Consider the following 22,350-nt stretch of genomic DNA (forward strand, 5'->3'; position numbering starts at 1 on the left):
ACTAGAAAAGGGCATCCTGTGAAGACCAGCATTGTAAATACAACCCATATGCTTATTTATTTTCCCTTTTGTACTTTATCTATTTGCACATAATTTGATATTTGTAACGTCTTTATTCTTTTGGAACTTTTGTGAGTATAATATTAACTGTTAATTTGTATTGTTTATTTCACTTTTATTTATTATCTAGTTCACTTGCTTTGGCAACGTTAACATACAGTTGAAGTCGGAAGTTTACATGCACCTTAGCCAAATACATTTAAATCAGTTTTCATAATTCCTGACATTTAATCTTAGTAAAAATTCCCTGTCTTATGTCAGTTAGGATCACCACTTTATTTTAATAATGTGAAATGTCAGAATAATAGTAGAGAGAACTATATATTTCAGCTTTTATTTCTTTCATCACATTCCCAGTGGGTCGGAAGTTTACGCACACTCAATTAGTATTTGGTAGCATTGCCTTTTGTTACGGTTTTCTAGGTGTGAAGGAGAGTCGGACCAAAATGTGGCGTATAGATTGCGATCCATGTTTAATAAACTGAAGCAACACGAATCCAAATACAAACACTACAAAAACAATAAACGTAACGAAAATCGAAACAGCCTAATACTCGTGCAAACTAATACACAACGGACAATAGGACAATCACCCACGAAACACTCAAAGAATATGGCTGCCTAAATATGGTTCCCAATCAGAGACAACGATAAACACCTGCCTCTGATTGAGAACCACTTCAGACAGCCATAGACTTATCTAGAACACCCCACTAAGCTACAATCCCAATACAAAAACCCATGCCACACCCTGGCCTGACCAAATAAATGAAGAAAAACACAAAATACTTCGACCAGGGCGTGACACCTTTAAATTGTTTAACTTGGGTCAAATGTTTTGGGTAGCCTTCTACAAGCTTCCCATAATAGGTTGGGTGAATTTTGGCCCATTCCTCCTGACAGAGCTGGTGTAACTGAGTCAGGTTTGTAGGCCTCCTTGCTCGCACACACTTTTTCATTTCTTCCCACAAATTGTCTATAGGATTGAGGTCAGGGCTTTCTGATGGCCACTCCACTACCTTGACTTTGTTGTCCTTAAGCCATTATGTCACAACTTTAGAAGTATGCTTGGGGTCATTGTCCATTTGGAAGACCCATTTGCGACCAAGCTTTAACTTCCTGACTGATGTCTTGAGATGTTGCTTCAATATATTCCCATAATTTTCATCCCTCATGATGCCATCTATTTTGTGAAGTGCACCAGTCCCTCCTGCAGCAAAGCACCCCCACAACATGATGCTACTACCACCGTGCTTCACAGTTTGGATGGTGTTCTTCGGCTTGCAAGCCTACTCCTTTTTCCTCCAAACATAACGTTGGTCATTATGGCCAAAAAGTTCTATTTTTGTTTCATCAGACCAGAGGACATTTCTCCAAAAAGTACGATCTTTGTTCCCATGTGCAGTTGCAAACCGCAGTCTGTTTTTTTTATGCTGGTTTTGGAGCAGTGGCTTCTTCCTTGCTGAGCGGCCTTTACGGTTATGTCGATATAGGACTTGTTTAACTGTGGATTTAGATACTTTTGTACCTGTTTCCTCCAGCATCTTAACAAGGTCCTTTGGTGTTGTTCTGGGATTGACTTGCAATTTTCGCACCAAAGTACGTTCATCTCTAGGAGACAGAACGCGTCTCCTTCCTGAGCGGTATGACGGCTACGTGGTCCCATGTTGTTTATACTTGCGTACTATTGTTTGTATAGATGAACGTGGTACCTTCAGGCATTTAGAAATTGCTCCCAAGGATGAACCAGAATTGTGGAGGACTACAAAAATGTTTCTGAGGTCTTGGCTGATTTCTTTTTATTTTCCCATGATGTCAAGCAAAGAGGCACTGAACAAACTATAGTTTGTTAACAAGAAATTTGTGGAGTGGTTGAAAAACAGGTTTTAATGACTCCAACATAAGTGTATGCAAACTTCCAAATTCAACTGTATGTTTCCCATGCCAATAGACCCCTTAAAATGATATTGAAATTGAGAGAGAAACAGAGAGAAAATAAGAGGGTCGCTGATCAGGGTCCCTGCAGCGCTGCACTTGCCATGGGACTTGGGATAGAGTGAGTATCACAGGACAACTGAATACTCCTGACTGGAACCAGGCGAGTCATTTAATGAGGAGCAAGCCCACAACACGGCTCCATAAGAGGACAAATTGTAAACATGTGTCAATGGGGCCCTGTTGTGGGAAGCCAGCCCAGCTCAGCACAGGCCTCCACCATTCGCCTACCCCCACACCATTTACAAATCATGAACAAAAGCAAAAATCTTCAACTCACACCACGCCAAGATACTGGCAAGTCCCATGGTTAACCCTGTGTGCCCATTGTATGCCAATATGGATAATTAGTTCTCTGCAAAACATGAGCTCACAGTGAGTCCTTTTGTCAAACAGGGATACAATGAATTGGGTTCAGTGGGTTTGTTGATGTAGCGAACCTAACCTCACCTAAGATGGTATGACTGGCAGGCTGGTAAACAATAACACAGACCAGAAACATTCATCACCAGGTGGCCAACTACATGCCATATCAGTAGGCTCTTTGAGGCCTGGTGCTATCGTATGGAAATGACCATATAATCCTTCAGGAAGCAGGGAGACTTTAATATCCTGCTGCTGGAACGTGCCATGGAGGAAAGGTGACACGGCGGGAAGGGATGGAGGTATTAGTTCCCCTCACACAGCGTGTGTGACCTCTGTTAGTTTTCTGGTCCAATATCATGAATATCACTCGAATAACGGCTTGAATTTGAGACTCCGCGTACGTTTTTCCCCTCACTTCCTAATCTCGGAAACTCAATTGGAGCAGTCTTGTTTCTAAACCCAACCGAGTGGAAACATGTTGAACATTGACTTCGCACTCCAGGGATGTACTATGTAAATACATGTACAATTGTTCCATATACAATGCCCCAATGATTCTGAACTAGAGTTTTCCACAGTTTTGACATCTGTCATTGGGTGTAAACACAGATTTCAGGATGGCTTGACACTCTGCAATCTATCTTCTGCATCCAGACTCTTTGTTGACAAAAACTGTCACTCATAACATCAGCTCAGATGTAGAGAGACACCCAGAAACACACAGAAATTGACATATAATAATGTGGCTATACATGTAGGGGCCAGCCTTTAGACTAGAGAGAGTTTGGCTGAATCCCAAATGGCACCCTATTCCCTATTTAGTGCGCTAATTTCATAGTGCTCTGGTCAAAAAGTACTGCACTATATTGGGAATAGGGTGCCATTTGGAAAACAACCTTTGTGCTGGTTCTACTGACCTAGTTGGTCCTCCCCGAAGCCCAGGATATGTCCCACCAGAGCGGAGCCACAGGAGCTGCTGGTCCCCAGACACAGAGCTTTCTCCTGCCACTGGTCCCTCGCTGCCGCTGAGCCCTTCTGGAGGATCCGTAGGTTCCTGTAACGCACACATACGCACACACACACACACATACGCACACACACATACACATACGCACACACACACACACATACGCACACACACATACACATACGCACACACACACACACATACGCACACACACAAAAGCACAGCGCAACATCAGCACACTGTTACAGTAATACTAGCATTAAGCACAGGTCAGGGGTTAGCAAAAACGGCACACATTGTTTCCTTCTAGGTCACAGCACAACAGTCTTGTGTTTTAGTGCCTTAGTGTGCATGAAGTCTTTTGGTTTCCAAATAAACATGATGCCAAAATCCTCCTCGCCCTTTCACAACAACGTGCCCTTCAAAAAACGAAATGAGACTAAGGAGCTGCGAGTCATTTTTCCAAACACATTGCCATGATGTCTCAATAGCGTACTTCCTTCAGCGTCTTTATTTCCTTTGTTTATTCAAGAGGCGAGGTTTGACTTCAGCGAGAGAGGAAGATTAATTATCAACCAATGAGACGTGTGAACAACACGAGGCCGTAGCCAAACGGACCAACCAACCGGGGCAGGAAATCACATCTCCATTTACAGTGAATGAGCCTGAGCAGTAGTAGTGTCAGTAATGTGATAGTAATGTTTTCCCCCCAACGTGGATGGAACACTGGGTTTATGTTGGCACGGTGACCATGGACAGAATCAGGGGATGGACGTCAATTGGCATAGTGTTTACCTCAGAGTTACGTTCACCATAGCAAAGCTGGGTTACTGAACACAGCTGCTTGTGTTTGTTCAATTCAAAGTCAATGAACACTAGAACCGTTCGAGAACGTTCCAAATGAGAAAATAATGTTTGATTCAAACTAGCTATACATTTAATCTAGATCATTTGACGATAAATAAAAACCCTGTTATAATATTTATAACTTATAAGCTTACCCGTTCTTGTCTCCGAACACATAGCTCCCGTAGAGCCTCCTGGACTGACAGCCTCTGTAGATGAACCCTCCCACAGGTGCTGCTCCTCCACTGGTCGCCAGGTCAAAGATGGATGCCTCATTCTCTACAGAAACACACAGATACACAGGCCTCAGATCAGTATCATTAAGACGGACGCCTCGTTCTCTACAGAAACACACAGATACACAGGCCTCAGATCAGTATCATTAAGATGGATGCCTCGTTCTCTACATAAACACAGATACACAGAACTCAGATCAGTGTAATTACAGAGGCTGTGCCCCAACTGGCACCCTATTGTCTTTAAAGTGCACTATTCTTTTAACCAAGGCCCATAGAGTTCTGGTCAAAAGTAGTGCCCTATACATATAGTGCACTATACACAGTATATAGTGCCATATGACACTTGTAGATCTCTACAAGCTCCAAAAAACGAATTCTGAAGTATTGTGGTATTTTAAGTCAATTTGTGTATCCCTCCAAAAAAATTACTTTTTGGAACATATAGCATTTGTCAAAAGTTATTATTTTCAGCCTAAGATAGCTGTCATTTGACAGCTTGACCAAAATATGACTAGCTACATCTTAGATATTACACTCATTAAATATGGGCGATGCAGGGAGTTTCACTCTGTTTATTCCCTACACTCTTAGAAAAAAAAGTTCCAAAATGGTTCTGTGGCTGTTCCCTTAGGAGAACCCAAAGGGTGCTCCTATGAGGACAGCCGAAAAATCATTTTTGGTTCTAGATAGCACCTTTTTTTCTAAGAGTGTACAATAGTATTCTCTGTGGTGGCAAACATGGCACCATTCCTTCGCTCTGCACCTGGAGCTGCCATGGTCAGACCCTAGCCTAATGACTGTGACTCCCTGAGACCTGGAGCTGCCATGGTCGGACCCTAGCCTAATGACTGTGACTCCCTGAGACCTGGAGCTGCCATGGTCAGACCCTAGCCTAATGACTGTGACTCCCTGAGACCTGGAGCTGCCATGGTCGGACCCTAGCCTAATGACTGTGACTCCCTGAGACCTGGAGCTGCCATGGTCAGACCCTAGTCTAATGACTGTGACTCCCTGAGACCTGGAGCTGCCATGGTCAGACCCTAGTCTAATGACTGTGACTCCCTGAGACCTGGAGCTGCCATGGTCAGACCCTAGTCTAATGACTGTGACTCCCTGAGACCTGGAGCTGCCATGGTCGGACCCTAGCCTAATGACTGTGACTCCCTGAGACCTGGAGCTGCCATGGTCGGACCCTAGCCTAATGACTGTGACTCCCTGAGACCTGGAGCTGCCATGGTCAGACCCTAGTCTAATGACTGTGACTCCCTGAGACCTGGAGCTGCCATGGTCGGACCCTAGCCTAATGACTGTGACTCCCTGAGACCTGGAGCTGCCATGGTCAGACCCTAGTCTAATGACTGTGACTCCCTGAGACCTGGAGCTGCCATGGTCGGACCCTAGCCCAATGACTGTGACTCCCTGAGACCTGGAGCTGCCATGGTCGGACCATAGCCTAATGACTGTGACTACCTGAGACCTGGAGCTGCCATGGTCGGACCCTAGCCTAATGACTGTGACTCCCTGAGACCTGGAGCTGCCATGGTCGGACCCTAGCCTAATGACTGTGACTCCCTGAGACCTGGGTGTGATTTATGCCAACTCTAATGAGTCCTGTTTTCTCTGTTGGTGTAGGAAGAGAAAAGGATATCCATGTTTACTGCCATCTGTCACGAGTCCATTAGTACGTAGTGGAGGGTGGTTTCAATTACTGTGACTGAGGCCTTGCCTTGTTAAAAACAACTTTGCTAAACTGGATTAAATGTAATGTAGGGCTTTAACCGCCACGATACCTCCTCATTAACATTGAAACTGAACGTATTAAGTGATGGTTGTACTAAATAGCGCAGAAGGTTGATGATGTAGTTTTAGTGTATTTTTGGGACAACATGAATGTAAATCGTTATGTAGTCATTACATGGGAATAATGGACATTATGATGTGAGGAGTTCTCGCCCCTATTAGGGTGTAATCAGATAGGTAATGAACTCCACCTCCATCATGGCAATAGTATAATCGGGGCCGGGGTCTGGGTTAATTTGGCCCAATCAGTGATCGTCCTGGGTGAGAGGTGGCCAATGGAATGGGTGGGAGCTTTAAACTAGGCTGAGGGGCTGGGAGGGAGGGGGTTAGGGGGGTTGTTTTGCGGGTGGCTGAAATAGCACTCATTGTGTGGTTATTAGAACCAAACAAACAGCTCTACATGATTCAAACCAAACATAAGCACTCATTTCTTCATTGTGTTAGAAAGAGTGTTCTGGTGTCGATTATGCTCTTTTGACGTGCACCATGGAGAATATGAACCCCAGATCCTCATGGCTCTGGTTAGTGTGCTTTCAACTATACTAACCCATCATCAAGATATTCATCGTGGCTGACAACTATAAATCCTAGTCATGGACACAAACTCACATTCCCCTGGCAACAGTATGCGAGGACAAATCGTTTGTGGATCACAATAACTTCTGATACTTTTAAAAATATTTTTTACTCAGATACACTGTGTACTGAACAAGTTGGAGGCTGACCAAATACCTCATTCTCACAACAGGAAAGAATCCAGTTGTGTTCCAAAAAAACAGACATCGTTTTTCTCGTGCAGAACACAGAGTAAAATGAAAGGTTATCCAAAAAGGTCATTTGTGAGGAATTCCATCAGATTCTTCCACACTTTCCCAAGGTGAGAGAGGACATAAAATGAGACTGTAAGGCAGACAGAGCTATTTTCATAACAAGCAACATTAATGTCCCATTGATGTATTCCAGACAGACTCCTAAAGGTCCCAAATGGCAGCCTGTCCACTATAAAGTGCACTCCTTTTAACCAAGGCTCATGCACTCTGCTCAGAGGTAGTGCACTATATAGAGAATAAGGTGCCATTTGGGACACATCCTCAGTGTTGTTAGGGAAAACCATTAGAAGAAGGAACTCACCGTAGTCTTTCCCCTTAGTGATCGCCAGTATTCTCCCTGCAGACGCGTTCCTACCGCTGGCGTCCGTGCACAGGATCAAGAGACTCCCGTTGTTATCCGTATGATGCCGGTCCACGGCACACCTGGGGAAAGACAGGAATGAACGGATAAGTGGGAAAAACATTGGAACGCCATGACACTGTCCATCTGCGATGATGCGTGGTTGTGCCACATGATAAAACAGTGGCATGCAACGGGGGTACTGTAAATCAATAGCTGCATATCTCACACACCCAGCTACAACTCAGTAAGATTGATGAACACGTTCTAATGAAACGCATAGTACAGTCAATCCGTGATCAACCTTTTACCATGTGAAGACACAGAACAACCGAGGCAGTAACACACGGAGTGATCTGATCATGCCCATAGTTGAGAAGATACACACGAGAAAGGAATAGGTGCAACAGTCACTCACAATTAACTGTCACTCAGAATGAACAGTCACTCACAATTAACTGTCACTCAGAATGAACTGTCACTCACAATTAACTGTCACTCAGAATTAAATACGACATAATATATACTAATATTAATATATGCGAAGATACGCACACACCATAGTGAAGTATTGGTGGGATTCTCTGGGTAGGTACAGGTATCAGGTATGTGAAGTATTGGTGGAATTCTCTGGGTAGGTACAGGTATCAGGTATGTGAAGTATTGGTGGGATTCTCTGGGTAGGTACAGGTATCAGGTATGTGAAGTATTGGTGGGATTATCTGGGTAGGTACAGGTATCAGGTATGTGAAGTATTGGTGGGATTCTCTGGGTAGGTACAGGTATCAGGTATGTGAAGTATTGGTGGGATTCTCTGGGTAGGTACAGGTATCAGGTATGTGAAGTATTGGTGGGATTCTCTGGGTAGGTACAGGTATCAGGTATGTGAAGTATTGGTGGGATTATCTGGGTAGGTACAGGTATCAGGTATGTGAAGTATTGGTGGGATTCTCTGGGTAGGTACAGGTATCAGGTATGTGAAGTATTGGTGGGATTCTCTGGGTAGGTACAGGTATCAGGTATGTGAAGTATTGGTGGGATTCTCTGGGTAGGTACAGGTATCAGGTATGTGAAGTATTGGTGGGATTCTCTGGGTAGGTACAGGTATCAGGTATGTGAAGTATTGGTGGGATTATCTGGGTAGGTACAGGTATCAGGTATGTGAAGTATTGGTGGGATTATCTGGGTAGGTACAGGTATCAGGTATGTGAAGTATTGGTGGGATTCTCTGGGTAGGTACAGGTATCAGGTATGTGAAGTATTGGTGGGATTATCTGGGTAGGTACAGGTATCAGGTATGTGAAGTATTGGTGGGATTATCTGGGTAGGTACAGGTATCAGGTATGTGAAGTATTGGTGGGATTATCTGGGTAGGTACAGGTATTAGGTATGTGAAGTATTGGTGGGATTATCTGGGTAGGTACAGGTATCAGGTATGTGAAGTATTGGTGGGATTCTCTGGGTAGGTACAGGTATCAGGTATGTGAAGTATTGGTGGGATTCTCTGGGTAGGTACAGGTATTAGGTATGTGAAGTATTGGTGGGATTATCTGGGTAGGTACAGGTATCAGGTATGTGAAGTATTGGTGGAATTATCTGGGTAGGTACAGGTATCAGGTATGTGAAGTATTGGTGGGATTCTCTGGGTAGGTACAGGTATCAGGTATGTGAAGTATTGGTGGGATTATCTGGGTAGGTACAGGTATCAGGTATATGAAGTATTGGTGGGATTCTCTGGGTAGGTACAGGTATCAGGTATGTGAAGTATTGGTGGGATTATCTGGGTAGGTACAGGTATCAGGTATGTGAAGTATTGGTGGGATTCTCTGGGTAGGTACAGGTATCAGGTATGTGAAGTATTGGTGGGATTCTCTGGGTAGGTACAGGTATCAGGTATGTGAAGTATTGGTGGGATTATCTGGGTAGGTACAGGTATCAGGTATGTGAAGTATTGGTGGGATTATCTGGGTAGGTACAGGTATCAGGTATGTGAAGTATTGGTGGGATTCTCTGGGTAGGTACAGGTATCAGGTATGTGAAGTATTGGTGGGATTCTCTGGGTAGGTACATGTATCAGGTATGTGAAGTATTGGTGGGATTATCTGGGTAGGTACAGGTATCAGGTATGTGAAGTATTGGTGGGATTCTCTGGGTAGGTACAGGTATCAGGTATGTGAAGTATTGGTGGGATTCTCTGGGTAGGTACAGGTATCAGGTATGTGAAGTATTGGTGGGATTATCTGGGTAGGTACAGGTATTAGGTATGTGAAGTATTAGGGGGATTATTTTGGTGGGTACAGGTATCAGGTATGTGAAGTATTGGTGGGATTATCTGGGTAGGTACAGGTATCAGGTATGTGAAGTATTGGTGGGATTCTCTGGGTGGGTACAGGTATCAGGTATGTGAAGTATTGGTGGGATTCTCTGGGTAGGTACAGGTATCAGGTATGGCCATGGAGCATTTCACTCACCTGCCTGGGTCATGCAGTCCGTGGGCAAATATTTCTGGTGGCTGGTTGGTGCTGTTGAAGTAGGGGTTGTTCCTGGGTATGGAGTAGGGAGATGTGCAGCAGTCTGTGTCCACATCCACCCTCAACACAGACCCTGTGAAATCACTGCAGACAGCACACACAAGAAAGGACAACTGGTTAGTTGGGAGGAAAGTGAAAAACTGTAGCTACTGTCTTGGTTTACTGCTGCCATATTGCTTCATCTTGCCAAATGTTAGAAGACTTACTGTCCTTTAAGTTTTTGGGAAATGGCCTACAGTGGCCTAAAAAATACCAGCAGAAAGATGGCCATAGAAAGACTCCCATAGACAGATACCTATAGAAAGATGGCCATAGAAAGACTCCCATAGACAGATACCCATAGAAAGATGGCCATAGAAAGACTCCAGAAAGATGGCCATAGAAAGACTAGACAGATACCTATAGAAAGATGGCCATAGAAAGACTCCCATAGACAGATACCCATAGAAAGATGGCCATAGAAAGACTCCCATAGACAGATACCCATAGAAAGATGGCCATAGAAAGACTCCCATAGACAGATACCTATAGAAAGATGGCCATAGAAAGACTCCCATAGACAGATACCTATAGAAAGATGGTCATAGAAAGACTCCCATAGACAGATACCTATAGAAAGATGGCCATAGAAAGACTCCCATAGACAGATACCTATAGAAAGATGGCCATAGAAAGACTCCCATAGACAGATACCCATAGAAAGATGGCCATAGAAAGACTCCCATAGACAGATACCTGTAGAAAGATGGCCATAGAAGGACTCCCATAGACAGATACCCATAGAAAGATGGCCATAGAAAGACTCCCATAGACAGATACCCATAGAACGATGTCCATAGAAAGACTCCCATAGACAGATACCCATAGAAAGATGTCCATAGAAAGACTCCCATAGACAGATACCCATAGAAAGATGTCCATAGAAAGACTCCCATAGAAAGACTCCCATAGAAAGATGGCCATAGAAAGATGCCCATAGAAAGAAGGCCATAGAAAGATGGCCATTGAAATATATCCATAAAAAGATATCCATAGAAAGATACCCATAGAAAGATGAGAATAGAAAGATGGCCATAGAAAGATGTGAATAGAAATATGGCCATAGAAAGATGGCCATAGAAAGATGGCCATAGGAAGATGGCAATAGAAAGATGCCCATAGAAAGAAGGCCATAGACAGTTACACATAGAAAGATGGCCATAGAAAGATACCTATAGAAAGATGGCTATAGAAAGATGGCCATAGAAAGATGGCTATAGAAATATGCCTATAGAAAGAAGGCCATAGAAAGATACCCATAGAAAGATGGCCATTGAAAGATACCCCAAAAAAGATTGCCATAGAAAGATACCCATAGAAAGATGAGAATAGACAGATACCCATAGAAAGATGTCCATAGAAAGATGTCCATAGAAAGACTCCCATAGAAAGATGGCCATAGAAAGATGAGAATAGAAAGATTCCCATAGAAAGATGAGAATAGAAAGATTCCCATAGAAAGATGGCCATAGAAAGATACCCATAGAAAGATGGCCATAGAAAGATACCCATAGAAAGATGGCCATAGAAAGATACCCATAGAAAGATGGCCATAGAAAGATACCCATAGAAAGATGGCCATAGAAAGATACCCATAGAAGAGATACACATACTAAAGATTCTGACAGAATGATCCCCACAGACTAATCCCTAAATAGCCTACATATTGCCCTTGACCTTTGACCCCCTGACCCCTGGGTCTCACCTGAGGCCGTCCATCTCCTCCATGTCGTCCAGGGTGATCATGCCGTCTCCCAGGATGATGTGCAGCAGGCCGTCAGGGCCAAACAGCAGCTGTCCTCCCAGGTGCTTCCTGTGCAGCTCTGCCACTTCTATCAGCATCCGCATGGTCCTACTGTCCACCACGTTCGGGTTTTTCCTGATCAACAAAATTAAATTGAAAAGTGTTCGATCAAATGCATTGTTTCTCATATCTTCATACCTCCCCACCATTAGGTTGTGGTATCTTGTTTTCTGTTTAGTTACTGTAGCTTGACAGAACTGTGTGCTTTCATTTTTTGACTTTGTTATTTTGTTTGGTGTCATCAATAGATACGATGTACGCCTACCACGCTGCGCCTAGGTCTCCTTCTACCAACGAGAGCTGTTACACCTAGAGTGTATTGTTTCATATCTCTATGAGGAACCTAGAGTGTATTGTTTTATATCTCTATGAGAGGAACCTAGAGGGTATTGTTTCATATCTCTATGAGAGGAACCTAGAGGGTATTGTTTCATATCTCTATGAGAGGAACCTAGAGGGTATTGTTTCATATCTCTATGAGAGGAACCTAGAGGGTATTGTCTCATATCTCTATGAGAGGAACCAAGAGGGTATTGTTTTATATCTCTATGAGGAACCTAGAGTGTATTGTTTCATATCTCTATGAGAGGAACCTAGAGGGTATTGTTTTATATCTCTATGAGGAACTTAGAGTGTATTGTTTCATATCTCTATGAGAGGAACCTAGAGGGTATTGTTTTATATCTCTATGAGAGGAACCTAGAGGGTATTGTTTCATATCTCTATGAGGAACCTAGAGTGTATTGTTTCATATCTCTATGAGGAACCTAGAGTGTATTGTTTTATATCTCTATGAGGAACCTAGAGTGTATTGTTTTATATCTCTATGAGAGGAACCTAGAGTGTATTGTTTTATATCTCTATGAGAGGAACCTAGAGGGTATTGTTTCATATCTCTATAAGAGGAACCTAGAGGGTATTGTTTCATATCTCTATGAGGAACCTAGAGTGTATTGTTTCATATCTCTATGAGGAACCTAGAGTGTATTGTTTTATATCTCTATGAGGAACCTAGAGTGTATTGTTTTATATCTCTATGAGAGGAACCTAGAGTGTATTGTTTTATATCTCTATGAGAGGAACCTAGAGGGTATTGTTTCATATCTCTATAAGAGGAACCTAGAGGGTATTGTTTCATATCTCTATGAGGAACCTAGAGTGTATTGTTTCATATCTCTATGAGAGGAACCTAGAGGGTATTGTTTCATATCTCTATGAGAGGAACCTAGAGGGTATTGTTTCATATGTCTATGAGAGGAACCTAGAGGGTATTGTTTCATATCTCTATGAGAGGAACCTAGAGGGTATTGTTTTATATCTCTATGAGGAACCTAGAGGGTATTGTTTCATATCTCTATGAGAGGAACCTAGAGGGTATTGTTTCATATCTCTATGAGAGGAACCTAGAGGGTATTGTTTTATATCTCTATGAGAGGAACCTAGAGTGTATTGTCAGAGGCTGGCGTGACGCTTCAATACATTCCATACCAAGGGTGGACAGTCTTAGGGGTCATAGTGTGTGCATGCTTTTTCTCCAACCAAGCCCTAACACACCCCTGCATTAACCAAAATGAGCCCTAAACATATGTTGACACTATTGGGGCCTACTACACATATTGAGACAAAAGGTAAAGAACGTTTGCGACGTATATTTAAAGGATGTCCTGATTAAACAGAGAGGTGCTCATGTAATGCCTGGATGGGAAAAAGAGCAATTATGTACGTGAGTAAGATGATACCACTGCAGGAGAACATGCTGACATGTATAAACAAGCGAGCTCACCGACAACACGCCAACGAGAAGAGTGTTTAATGAGCTTGTTGTCTGGAGACATTGGGTTTTAGATTTGACGCTTCATTAAAGCTCAGAGTTAGGACATTATTACGATGTTGGGGTGAATCTCAACTCAAAGCTGTAACTCAAACCCATAAAGTGATGACTTTCCAAGTCCAGAGAAAAGATTTGGCTTCATATTAACAGCCACAAAATGTTTAATGATGTGTTATTTTGGGCATGGTATTTAGACAGAGAGTTTCTTATTATTTTCCTTCAGGGTCATTGCTCTGCCAGGAAGAGATGGACTATTTCACACTGAGTGACATACAAATACCAACGCCATGGCTCCTCCTCAGAACGCCTGCACCTCCAAGATTATAACAGTTTGAAAAATGAAGTCTTTAAACCGAGCCATACAACAGTGATTATAATAATAAAAACGTAATACTTTAACTAGTATAGTTACGAGAAGATTGTTTTGTTAATCACGACTTGTTGTGCAACGGAGCTCTGGTATATCACCTGCAGAGCCACAAACATCTACAGTTGTCATTAGCGGCCATTACAGTTTTCAATAACAGAAAAGGCTGTCGCCATCAGAAAACAAGTTTCACGGTGCGGGACTTGACTTGGCAGTGAGCCGGCACGGGCTGCATTCAAAACTCACTAGAAAATAAACATTTCCTGTTCATCAACTGTACTTTATACTAGTAATGGTGAAAAAATAGTTATGTTACATATCGGGATATTATTTTTGACGATGTATGGTATTGTTTTGACAGTGTCACAATGTTATTTGTGTGCTAGTTGGCTGTACCTGCTCCAAAACTCCAGGATTTTCCCCTCATAGCTTGTTCTCCATCCTCTTTTTAAAATAAGGAGCCAAGATGTTTTCAGCACTTTTATTTTCCTGACTGATCAAGACTCGTGTTCTCATGGCTCTCTCTCTTGTCTCTCTGCAGCAGACATATGGTGAGCAATATGTTTGAAACATCGAATAACATTGCAATGAAATTACAGTGCGAATCGCAATACATAAAGAATCGTGAGAATCGCAATAAATATCATATCGGCACCTAAGTATCATGATAATATCGTATCGTGAGGTCCCTGGAAATTCCCAGCCCTACTTTATACCTGCAAACATTTATCTCGGGAATATCGACACTGAAATCCATCTTATTTAGGCTTTGCTTGTTTCTGCATCGTCATTGGTTGAACCATGTGTGGTCAATGAATGTATCTAGGGGGTGGTTTGGTTTGGTTTCTCCCATTTTACCTGGAGACGGTGCCCACAGGACATAGATGTCAATTCAACGTTTATTCAACTTTGGTTCAATGTAATTTCACAGATTTTACCTGGAGACGGTGTACTCGACCACACGCAGGACGTTTCTGTACTATCAGTGGTTGAACCGTAAATGGTAAATGTTTGGCATGGGTTTCTCAACTAGTTACCTGGAGACGGTGTACTCGACCACGCGCAGAATGTGGTCGTGCGGTCCGATGGCCCAGCGCTCCTGGTTGGTGGTGTAGGAGACGTACAGCTTTCCGTTTTTCTTGTAATTGGGGTGGAATGTGAGACCTAGCAGACCCCTTTCATCTCCTGCCTGCAGTCAAAGGACAAATATAAAGGACCAACAAGTTAATTATGTCCCTACTTTTTCTTTCTTTCTTTCTTTCTTTCTTTCTTTCTGCTGCTTGTGCTGTAGGAACTAAAGTCAAAGCCAACCTATAAACCATAGCCAATAACCCTTCACATTGTCAATTTCGCTCTACTTTTCTCACTATATTTCCTTCTCTCTCGTCTCCTTCCATCTTGGTCTCTGTAGATACCCAGTGCCCCCCCCTCCCAACCAAATCCCCCTCTTCTGTCCTCCCCACATACCGTACCTCCACTACCGCCCTCATTGACTACTGCATTACAAACCATTATAAAACATTTGACTCCAGCCAGTGCTCCCCCTCGATCCCTCTCCAGCCCACCCCACCCCAGCCCCCTCTCTCTCTCTCTCTCCAGCTTGTCCTCGGGGCCCCTGCGACGCCCAGGCCATCCCGGCGGCCTCCATTGTCCGGTGATTTGTGTGTGTAATCTTTGGGGGATATCCGTGAATGCTATGCTGAGTGGCTGAAAGAATTTATTAGCTCACTCGTAGTTCATAGAGAACACAAAAGTGCAGAGTCCTTCAGCCCCCCCCGCACCAGGCAAAATTTGAGGACAGAGATGGAGGGGGGAAGAGAAAGAGAACCTAAACAAGGACAGGGCTGCCAGCACCCAGTGTCTTGGCAACATGTTTAGAAACCATCTAAATTGCTTGTGTAATACGTAAACCTTTGTCTCACCCCGGAGGCAGCTACATCAGTCACAACTCTGGTGGTCCTCCCATCATAGTTAGCTGTAATAAGCAGCTATAGCGTTTCAGTCCCTAGGCAATGCAATCAGGTCTTTGTGTTTCTCTCTCTCCCTCTCTTAACAAAAGAATGAACAGAATGCCAGGCTTAGGTGTTAACGATGTTTAAAACGTGCCCCCTTACATTTTTGGCCATATGTTGTTGTCCCCCCCTCTCCAAAACAGCTCAAGCCCCATTCCTCCCTCAATAACAGAAGAATTGATGCTGGCTGGTGTGGATGCAAAAAAATCAACCTCAAAACCACCTAGAATGGCTACCTCACTGAAGGAGGCAAACCAGCAGCATCAACATCAGCCAGAATCAATGCCGATCTGCCTGCGTCAACCTCTTGGAATTCCCTCTCAAAATATTTAAAAAGGAATTTAGGCAAAGAGAGCAAGGAGGTCTGGCCTTTGTGTTAGGCCTACAGTGTGGAGGCATTAGCAAAGGTGTAGTCCCGGGTCACAGGCCTAGCAACACAGATCATAAATTGGTTAAAGTGTACTGGATCCCCCAGAAACTGTTTGGACGGCGAAGGGCAGATCCCAGTCAAACATTCCAATGGAATGTGATGTCCGTGTCGTCAGCCCTGTTCTGTACGAGCTAGGCCTACAGTGATCAGACAGCGGGGTCCTTTCAATACCGCCGTTAAGATTAAAAAATACGAACGTTGACGAATAAATAAGAGTTCCTCTCGACGAGAATTTATGAGAACTACTCAATGTAAATTCCGGTGTTGCTCAAAATAACAGGATTTATGTGGGGTTGGTAGTGAGTCCAATAAACTGCATATTGACAGTAATGAGTGGGATATGATTCTAGTTTGCCACAGACAACCATTCCCGTCCCTCACCTTAAAATGATTGACCCATATGTCAGATTTGGGATGCAGTGACCCGAATTCCCCCCCATAAACACTGGGAAGGAGCGGGTCAAGACAAGAATTCCAAAAGGAAGGAGCCATTTGATCTTCAGCTAAAAGACCACTAAAACACAGAGGCGGTAAATGGGCTGAAATATTAGCTCTCTCGCTAATGACTACTCGTCATAACCAGAAGGCATACGGACGGCAGCAGCGCAAACACCAGGTCATAAGAAACAAACACTTGGAAACTAGGTCTGAGTTCCAAATGGCACCCTATTCCCTACATAGCGCACTACTTTTGGCCCAAGCCCGATAGGGAATAGGATGCCATTTGGGACACACACCAATTCAATCTTAACTCCTGATTAGGAGAAGAGAAAAAATACCTTGGCAGACGGATCGCTATCAAATTACTGCCAAAGCTACAGCAGATATACTGTTGACAATGTAAGTAGGCAGCTCTGCTCCAAGTGATAGACAAAAGAGCTCATTTGAAGTGTTCGTGTGTTGAGTATTAGTTCCAGTTAAAATATAAACAAAGTAAGGTTTCACTATCTCCCTGCTCTACTGTGCGGAGTTATTTAGAGGAGAGGTACTGGGTGTACTGAAGTGGAGGCTGGTGGGAGGAGCTATAGGAGGACGTGCTCATTGTAATGGCTGGAATGGAATCAATGGAACGGAGTCAAACGGGGTTTCTATATGTTTGATCTCTTTGATACTGTTCCATTAATTCCATTCCAGCCAGTACAATGATCCCATCCTACTATAGCTCCTCCCACTAGCCTCCTACAGGTCCTCTGACCACCCCCTTTTCTGGTCATGGGAGAACAAAGCCTAGTAGCAGGGGGGGACAATGGCCATCGTTGATGTCATTGTGACACCTCTGTCAGGCCCTCCACAAATCACTTCAACGCCTTGACTTGAGAACAAGCTTACCTCCTTTTCTCCTTAAACTGCTCTTTTCCTTCTCCCTCCTTTTTTACGACCACCATCATTCTTCCTCCCAGTGTGGTAGTGGGTTCTGGTGGAATCTCACGGGGCTGTGTCTGTCTGTCTGTCTGTTGATGCTCCACCAACACCTGCCTCCAGATTCACAGCGTAGGCCGGACTTTATTCTTCCGTTCTTGGCCGTTGTTTTTGGTGTCAAGAGCCAGGCGAGGCAGAGTTGGAGTTCTCACCAGAACATCAGCAGCATTCCATAGAGCTGTGGAACGGGAGCCGGAGCAGGGAGCGGAGCATAGTGAGTGGCTACCGTTTCCAATCCCGCCAGGCAGCTGCCTTTCTGTTCCATGATGCATGGTTTGGCTCCCTGCATTGTTAGCCCAGCGCCTTTTGATCCTCATTGGCTCTGGCAATCCTCACAAAAATACATTCCACTACGAGGAGAGCTGATTGGAGAAAAACAATGCAGTCCCTTTTACCTCAAAGGCAATCTGAAATGTTCACACTCATTCAGCCCCCCACCTCCCCCTGGTTACTCCAGCACAATGAAACCAGGGAGCCAAGTCAACCCCCCCCCCTCCACCTGTTAACACACATTAATCCTATGACAAGGTCGGAGCTTAGACCAGTGATCACTCAGTCTCATAACGAAGGGAGAGAGGAGAAATACTAAAGAGACCAATCCACCCAGCCCAATCAGATTGGATGCAAAACCACTTTTATAATGGAGGAGGCAGCCAGGCAATTTCCTATATCACACGACACGTCGGCCAACAGAGTAATGTTTTAGGTCTACGACTCAATCTTGATAAACTACGACTTTCACTGAACTTTCTCTTGACGTATTCCAGTGTATGTTCCTCTTCCCATTACATAAATAGGATAACAGTAAGATTAACATTGCTGCCCCCCTTCCTTCAGCTTCAGCGCTTCAGTTCTCAGAGGGAGTCAACAGTAGGAGTAAGAGCTAATTTATCATCCGCAGGGCACTTATCTCCGACAGTCTGAGAGGAACCTCTGCTCTCTCTGGCTGAGTTAGTCTGACAGTCTGAGAGGAACCTCTGCTCTCTCTGGTTGAGTTAGCCTGACAGTCTGAGAGGAACCTCTGCTCTCTCTGGTTGAGTTAGCCTGACAGTCTGAGAGGAACCTCTGCTCTCTCTGGCTGAGTTAGCCTGACAGTCTGAGAGGAACCTCTGCTCTCTCTGGTTGAGTTAGCCTGACAGTCTGAGAGGAACCTCTGCTCTCTCTGGCTGAGTTAGCCTGACAGTCTGAGAGGAACCTCTGCTCTCTCTGGTTGAGTTAGCCTGACAGTCTGAGAGGAACCTCTGCTCTCTCTGGCTGAGTTAGCCTGACAGTCTGAGAGGAACCTCTGCTCTCTCTGGTTGAGTTAGCCTGACAGTCTGAGAGGAACCTCTGCTCTCTCTGGCTGAGTTAGCCTGACAGTCTGAGAGGAACCTCTGCTCTCTCTGGTTGAGTTAGCCTGACAGTCTGAGAGGAACCTCTGCTCTCTCTGGCTGAGTTAGCCTGACAGTCTGAGAGGAACCTCTGCTCTCTCTGGTTGAGTTAGCCTGACAGTCTGAGAGGAACCTCTGCTCTCTCTGGTTGAGTTAGCCTGACAGTCTGAGAGGAACCTCTGCTCTCTCTGGCTGAGTTAGCCTGACAGTCTGAGAGGAACCTCTGCTCTCTCTGGCTGAGTTAGCCTGACAGTCTGAGAGGAACCTCTGCTCTCTCTGGCTGAGTTAGCCTGACAGTCTGAGAGGAACCTCTGCTCTCTCTGGTTGAGTTAGCCTGACAGTCTGAGAGGAACCTCTGCTCTCTCTGGTTGAGTTAGCCTGACAGTCTGAGAGAAACCTCTGCTCTCTCTGGCTGAGTTAGCCTGACAGTCTGAGAGGAACCTCTGCTCTCTCTGGCTGAGTTAGCCTGACAGTCTGAGAGGAACCTCTGCTCTCTCTGGTTGAGTTAGCCTGACAGTCTGAGAGGAACCTCTGCTCTCTCTGGCTGAGTTAGCCTGACAGTCTGAGAGGAACCTCTGCTCTCTCTGGCTGAGTTAGCCTGACAGTCTGAGTGGAACCTCTGCTCTCTCTGGCTGAGTTAGCCTGACAGTCTGAGAGGAACCTCTGCTCTCTCTGGCTGAGTTAGCCTGACAGTCTGAGAGGAACCTCTGCTCTCTCTGGCTGAGTTAGCCTGACAGTCTGAGAGGAACCTCTGCTCTCTCTGGCTGAGTTAGCCTGACAGTCTGAGTGGAACCTCTGCTCTCTCTGGCTGAGTTAGCCTGACAGTCTGAGAGGAACCTCTGCTCTCTCTGGCTGAGTTAGCCTGACAATCTGAGAGGAACCTCTGCTCTCTCTGGCTGAGTTAGCCTGACAGTCTGAGAGGAACCTCTGCTCTCTCTGGCTGAGTTAGCCTGACAGTCTGAGAGGAACCTCTGCTCTCTCTGGCTGAGTTAGCCTGACAGTCTGAGAGGAACCTCTGCTCTCTCTGGCTGAGTTAGCCTGACAGTCTGAGTGGAACCTCTGCTCTCTCTGGCTGAGTTAGCCTGACAGACTGAGAGGAACCTCTGCTCTCTCTGGTTGAGTTAGCCTGACAGACTGAGAGGAACCTCTGCTCTCTCTGGCTGAGTTAGCCTGACAGTCTGAGAGGAACCTCTGCTCTCTCTGGCCGAGTTAGCCTGACAGTCTGAGAGGAACCTCTGCTCTCTCTGGCTGAGTTAGCCTAACAGTCTGAGAGGAACCTCTGCTCTCTCTGGCCGAGTTAGCCTGACAGTCTGAGAGGAACCTCTGCTCTCTCTGGCCGAGTTAGCCTGACAGTCTGAGAGGAACCTCTGCTCTCTCTGGCTGAGTTAGCCTGACAGTCTGAGAGGAACCTCTGCTCTCTCTGGCTGAGTTAGCCTGACAGTCTGAGAGGAACCTCTGCTCTCTCTGGTTGAGTTAGCCTGACAGTCTGAGAGGAACCTCTGCTCTCTCTGGTTGAGTTAGCCTGACAGTCTGAGAGGAACCTCTGCTCTCTCTGGCTGAGTTAGCCTGACAGTCTGAGAGGAACCTCTGCTCTCTCTGGTTGAGTTAGCCTGACAGTCTGAGAGGAACCTCTGCTCTCTCTGGCCGAGTTAGCCTGACAGTCTGAGAGGAACCTCTGCTCTCTCTGGTTGAGTTAGCCTGACAGTCTGAGAGGAACCTCTGCTCTCTCTGGCCGAGTTAGCCTGACAGTCTGAGAGGAACCTCTGCTCTCTCTGGTTGAGTTAGCCTGACAGTCTGAGAGGAACCTCTCTCTGGCTGAGTTAGCCTGACAGTCTGAGAGGAACCTCTCTCTGGCTGAGTTAGCCTGACAGTCTGAGAGGAACCTCTCTCTGGCCGAGTTAGCCTGACAGTCTGAGAGGAACCTCTCTCTGGTTGAGTTAGCCTGACAGTCTGAGAGGAACCTCTCTCTGGCTGAGTTAGCCTGACAGTCTGAGAGGAACCTCTCTCTGGCTGAGTTAGCCTGACAGTCTGAGAGGAACCTCTACTGTCTCTGGCTGAGTTAGCACAACAGCTGTAGATGCAGTGTGACAGAGCACAAGAACACAGCATGAGATATTTGTCTCACAGTGAATATATTTTATTGCGCGTCCGCGCCCCTAGCCCTGTCACACAGGCTAACACACTTCAATAAGAGTGTTAGGCGAACCCACACTGCTCAAAGCAGATGTCTTCATTCCAAACCGCTTTCGCCCCATTGCCTTTGCAGCTGGCTGATGTAAGCAACCAACAACGGCGTCGCTCTATTTGCACATAGGCAATGTGTCACCATGAATGAAATCAAAGCCAGCATATTGTCAGCCACCGCTGGATACAGGGAGATGAAGTATGGATGTTGGGCTGCATTCTCTCTCCTTCAACAGCATCTGGAAGTGGTTCCCGCTTGAAACAGAAAACCCAAAACAAGTTAACTGTCTGAGCACCTCAGTTAACGCGCCGTGATGGCTTTATAGTCAGCATGACACTATCAGGTGTTAGTACTGAGCTGAGACGTGCTGAACACGCCGTGTGGTACAGTTAGTAGTGACGAGCCGTAAAGATAACAGCGCCCTGTTCAGGACTGTGCCACACGGTTTGGCACCGTGCCCGCCGAGCCGCCTTCACCACATCTGAGCCACAGCCTGGCGGTGGTGGTACAAGCCTCCGTTTAATCACCAAGCAGCTGGGAAACAATCAGTCAATCAGTTGTTAGAGATGAGAGTATCTGATCCAATGGGCTTGGAGGATGGTGACTGTGACGCCTCCGGGACAGATGGACAGAAACAATGTCTGTCAAACAGGGCAAGTTTGAGAGAGGACTCTGTGTGTGGGAGAAGGGGTGTTAGGGAATGTCGGAATTAGCAGGCTTCCTACCGGGAAGAGGATGCCAGCAAGTGCGTTACACACAATCAAGTAATGACAGGAGGGGAAGGGGAGATTGGGTGTCAGGGAACACCCACGGTGCAATGAAGAGAGAAGGAGAGCCTCCCTTGCTCCCTCCCTTCGGCAGCATTGTGTCTGTGCGGGTCATCTTAATTGTCACGGGGGGTCGGCCGGGCCGGCAGAAG

The 22,350-nt window shown here is 45.3% G+C and overlaps 1 protein-coding gene across 1 annotated transcript in view; it reads right to left on the reverse strand.

Moving 5' to 3' along the window:
- The window catches only part of LOC135507566 (hedgehog-interacting protein-like), a 49,841-nt gene that overhangs the window by 10,794 nt on the left and 16,697 nt on the right, over positions 1-22,350 (reverse strand). Inside the window, exons 5-10 of the mRNA XM_064927084.1 lie at positions 15,053-15,204; positions 11,719-11,892; positions 9,915-10,058; positions 7,405-7,526; positions 4,390-4,513; positions 3,339-3,475 (exon numbers count right to left, since the gene is read on the reverse strand). Coding sequence (XP_064783156.1) covers positions 3,339-3,475; positions 4,390-4,513; positions 7,405-7,526; positions 9,915-10,058; positions 11,719-11,892; positions 15,053-15,204 — 853 coding nt within the window. The remainder of the gene's footprint in view (positions 1-3,338; positions 3,476-4,389; positions 4,514-7,404; positions 7,527-9,914; positions 10,059-11,718; positions 11,893-15,052; positions 15,205-22,350) is intronic.

The sequence above is a fragment of the Oncorhynchus masou genome, chromosome 21 (genome assembly GCF_036934945.1).
Source record: "Oncorhynchus masou masou isolate Uvic2021 chromosome 21, UVic_Omas_1.1, whole genome shotgun sequence".
NCBI classification, from domain to species: Eukaryota; Metazoa; Chordata; class Actinopteri; order Salmoniformes; family Salmonidae; genus Oncorhynchus; species Oncorhynchus masou.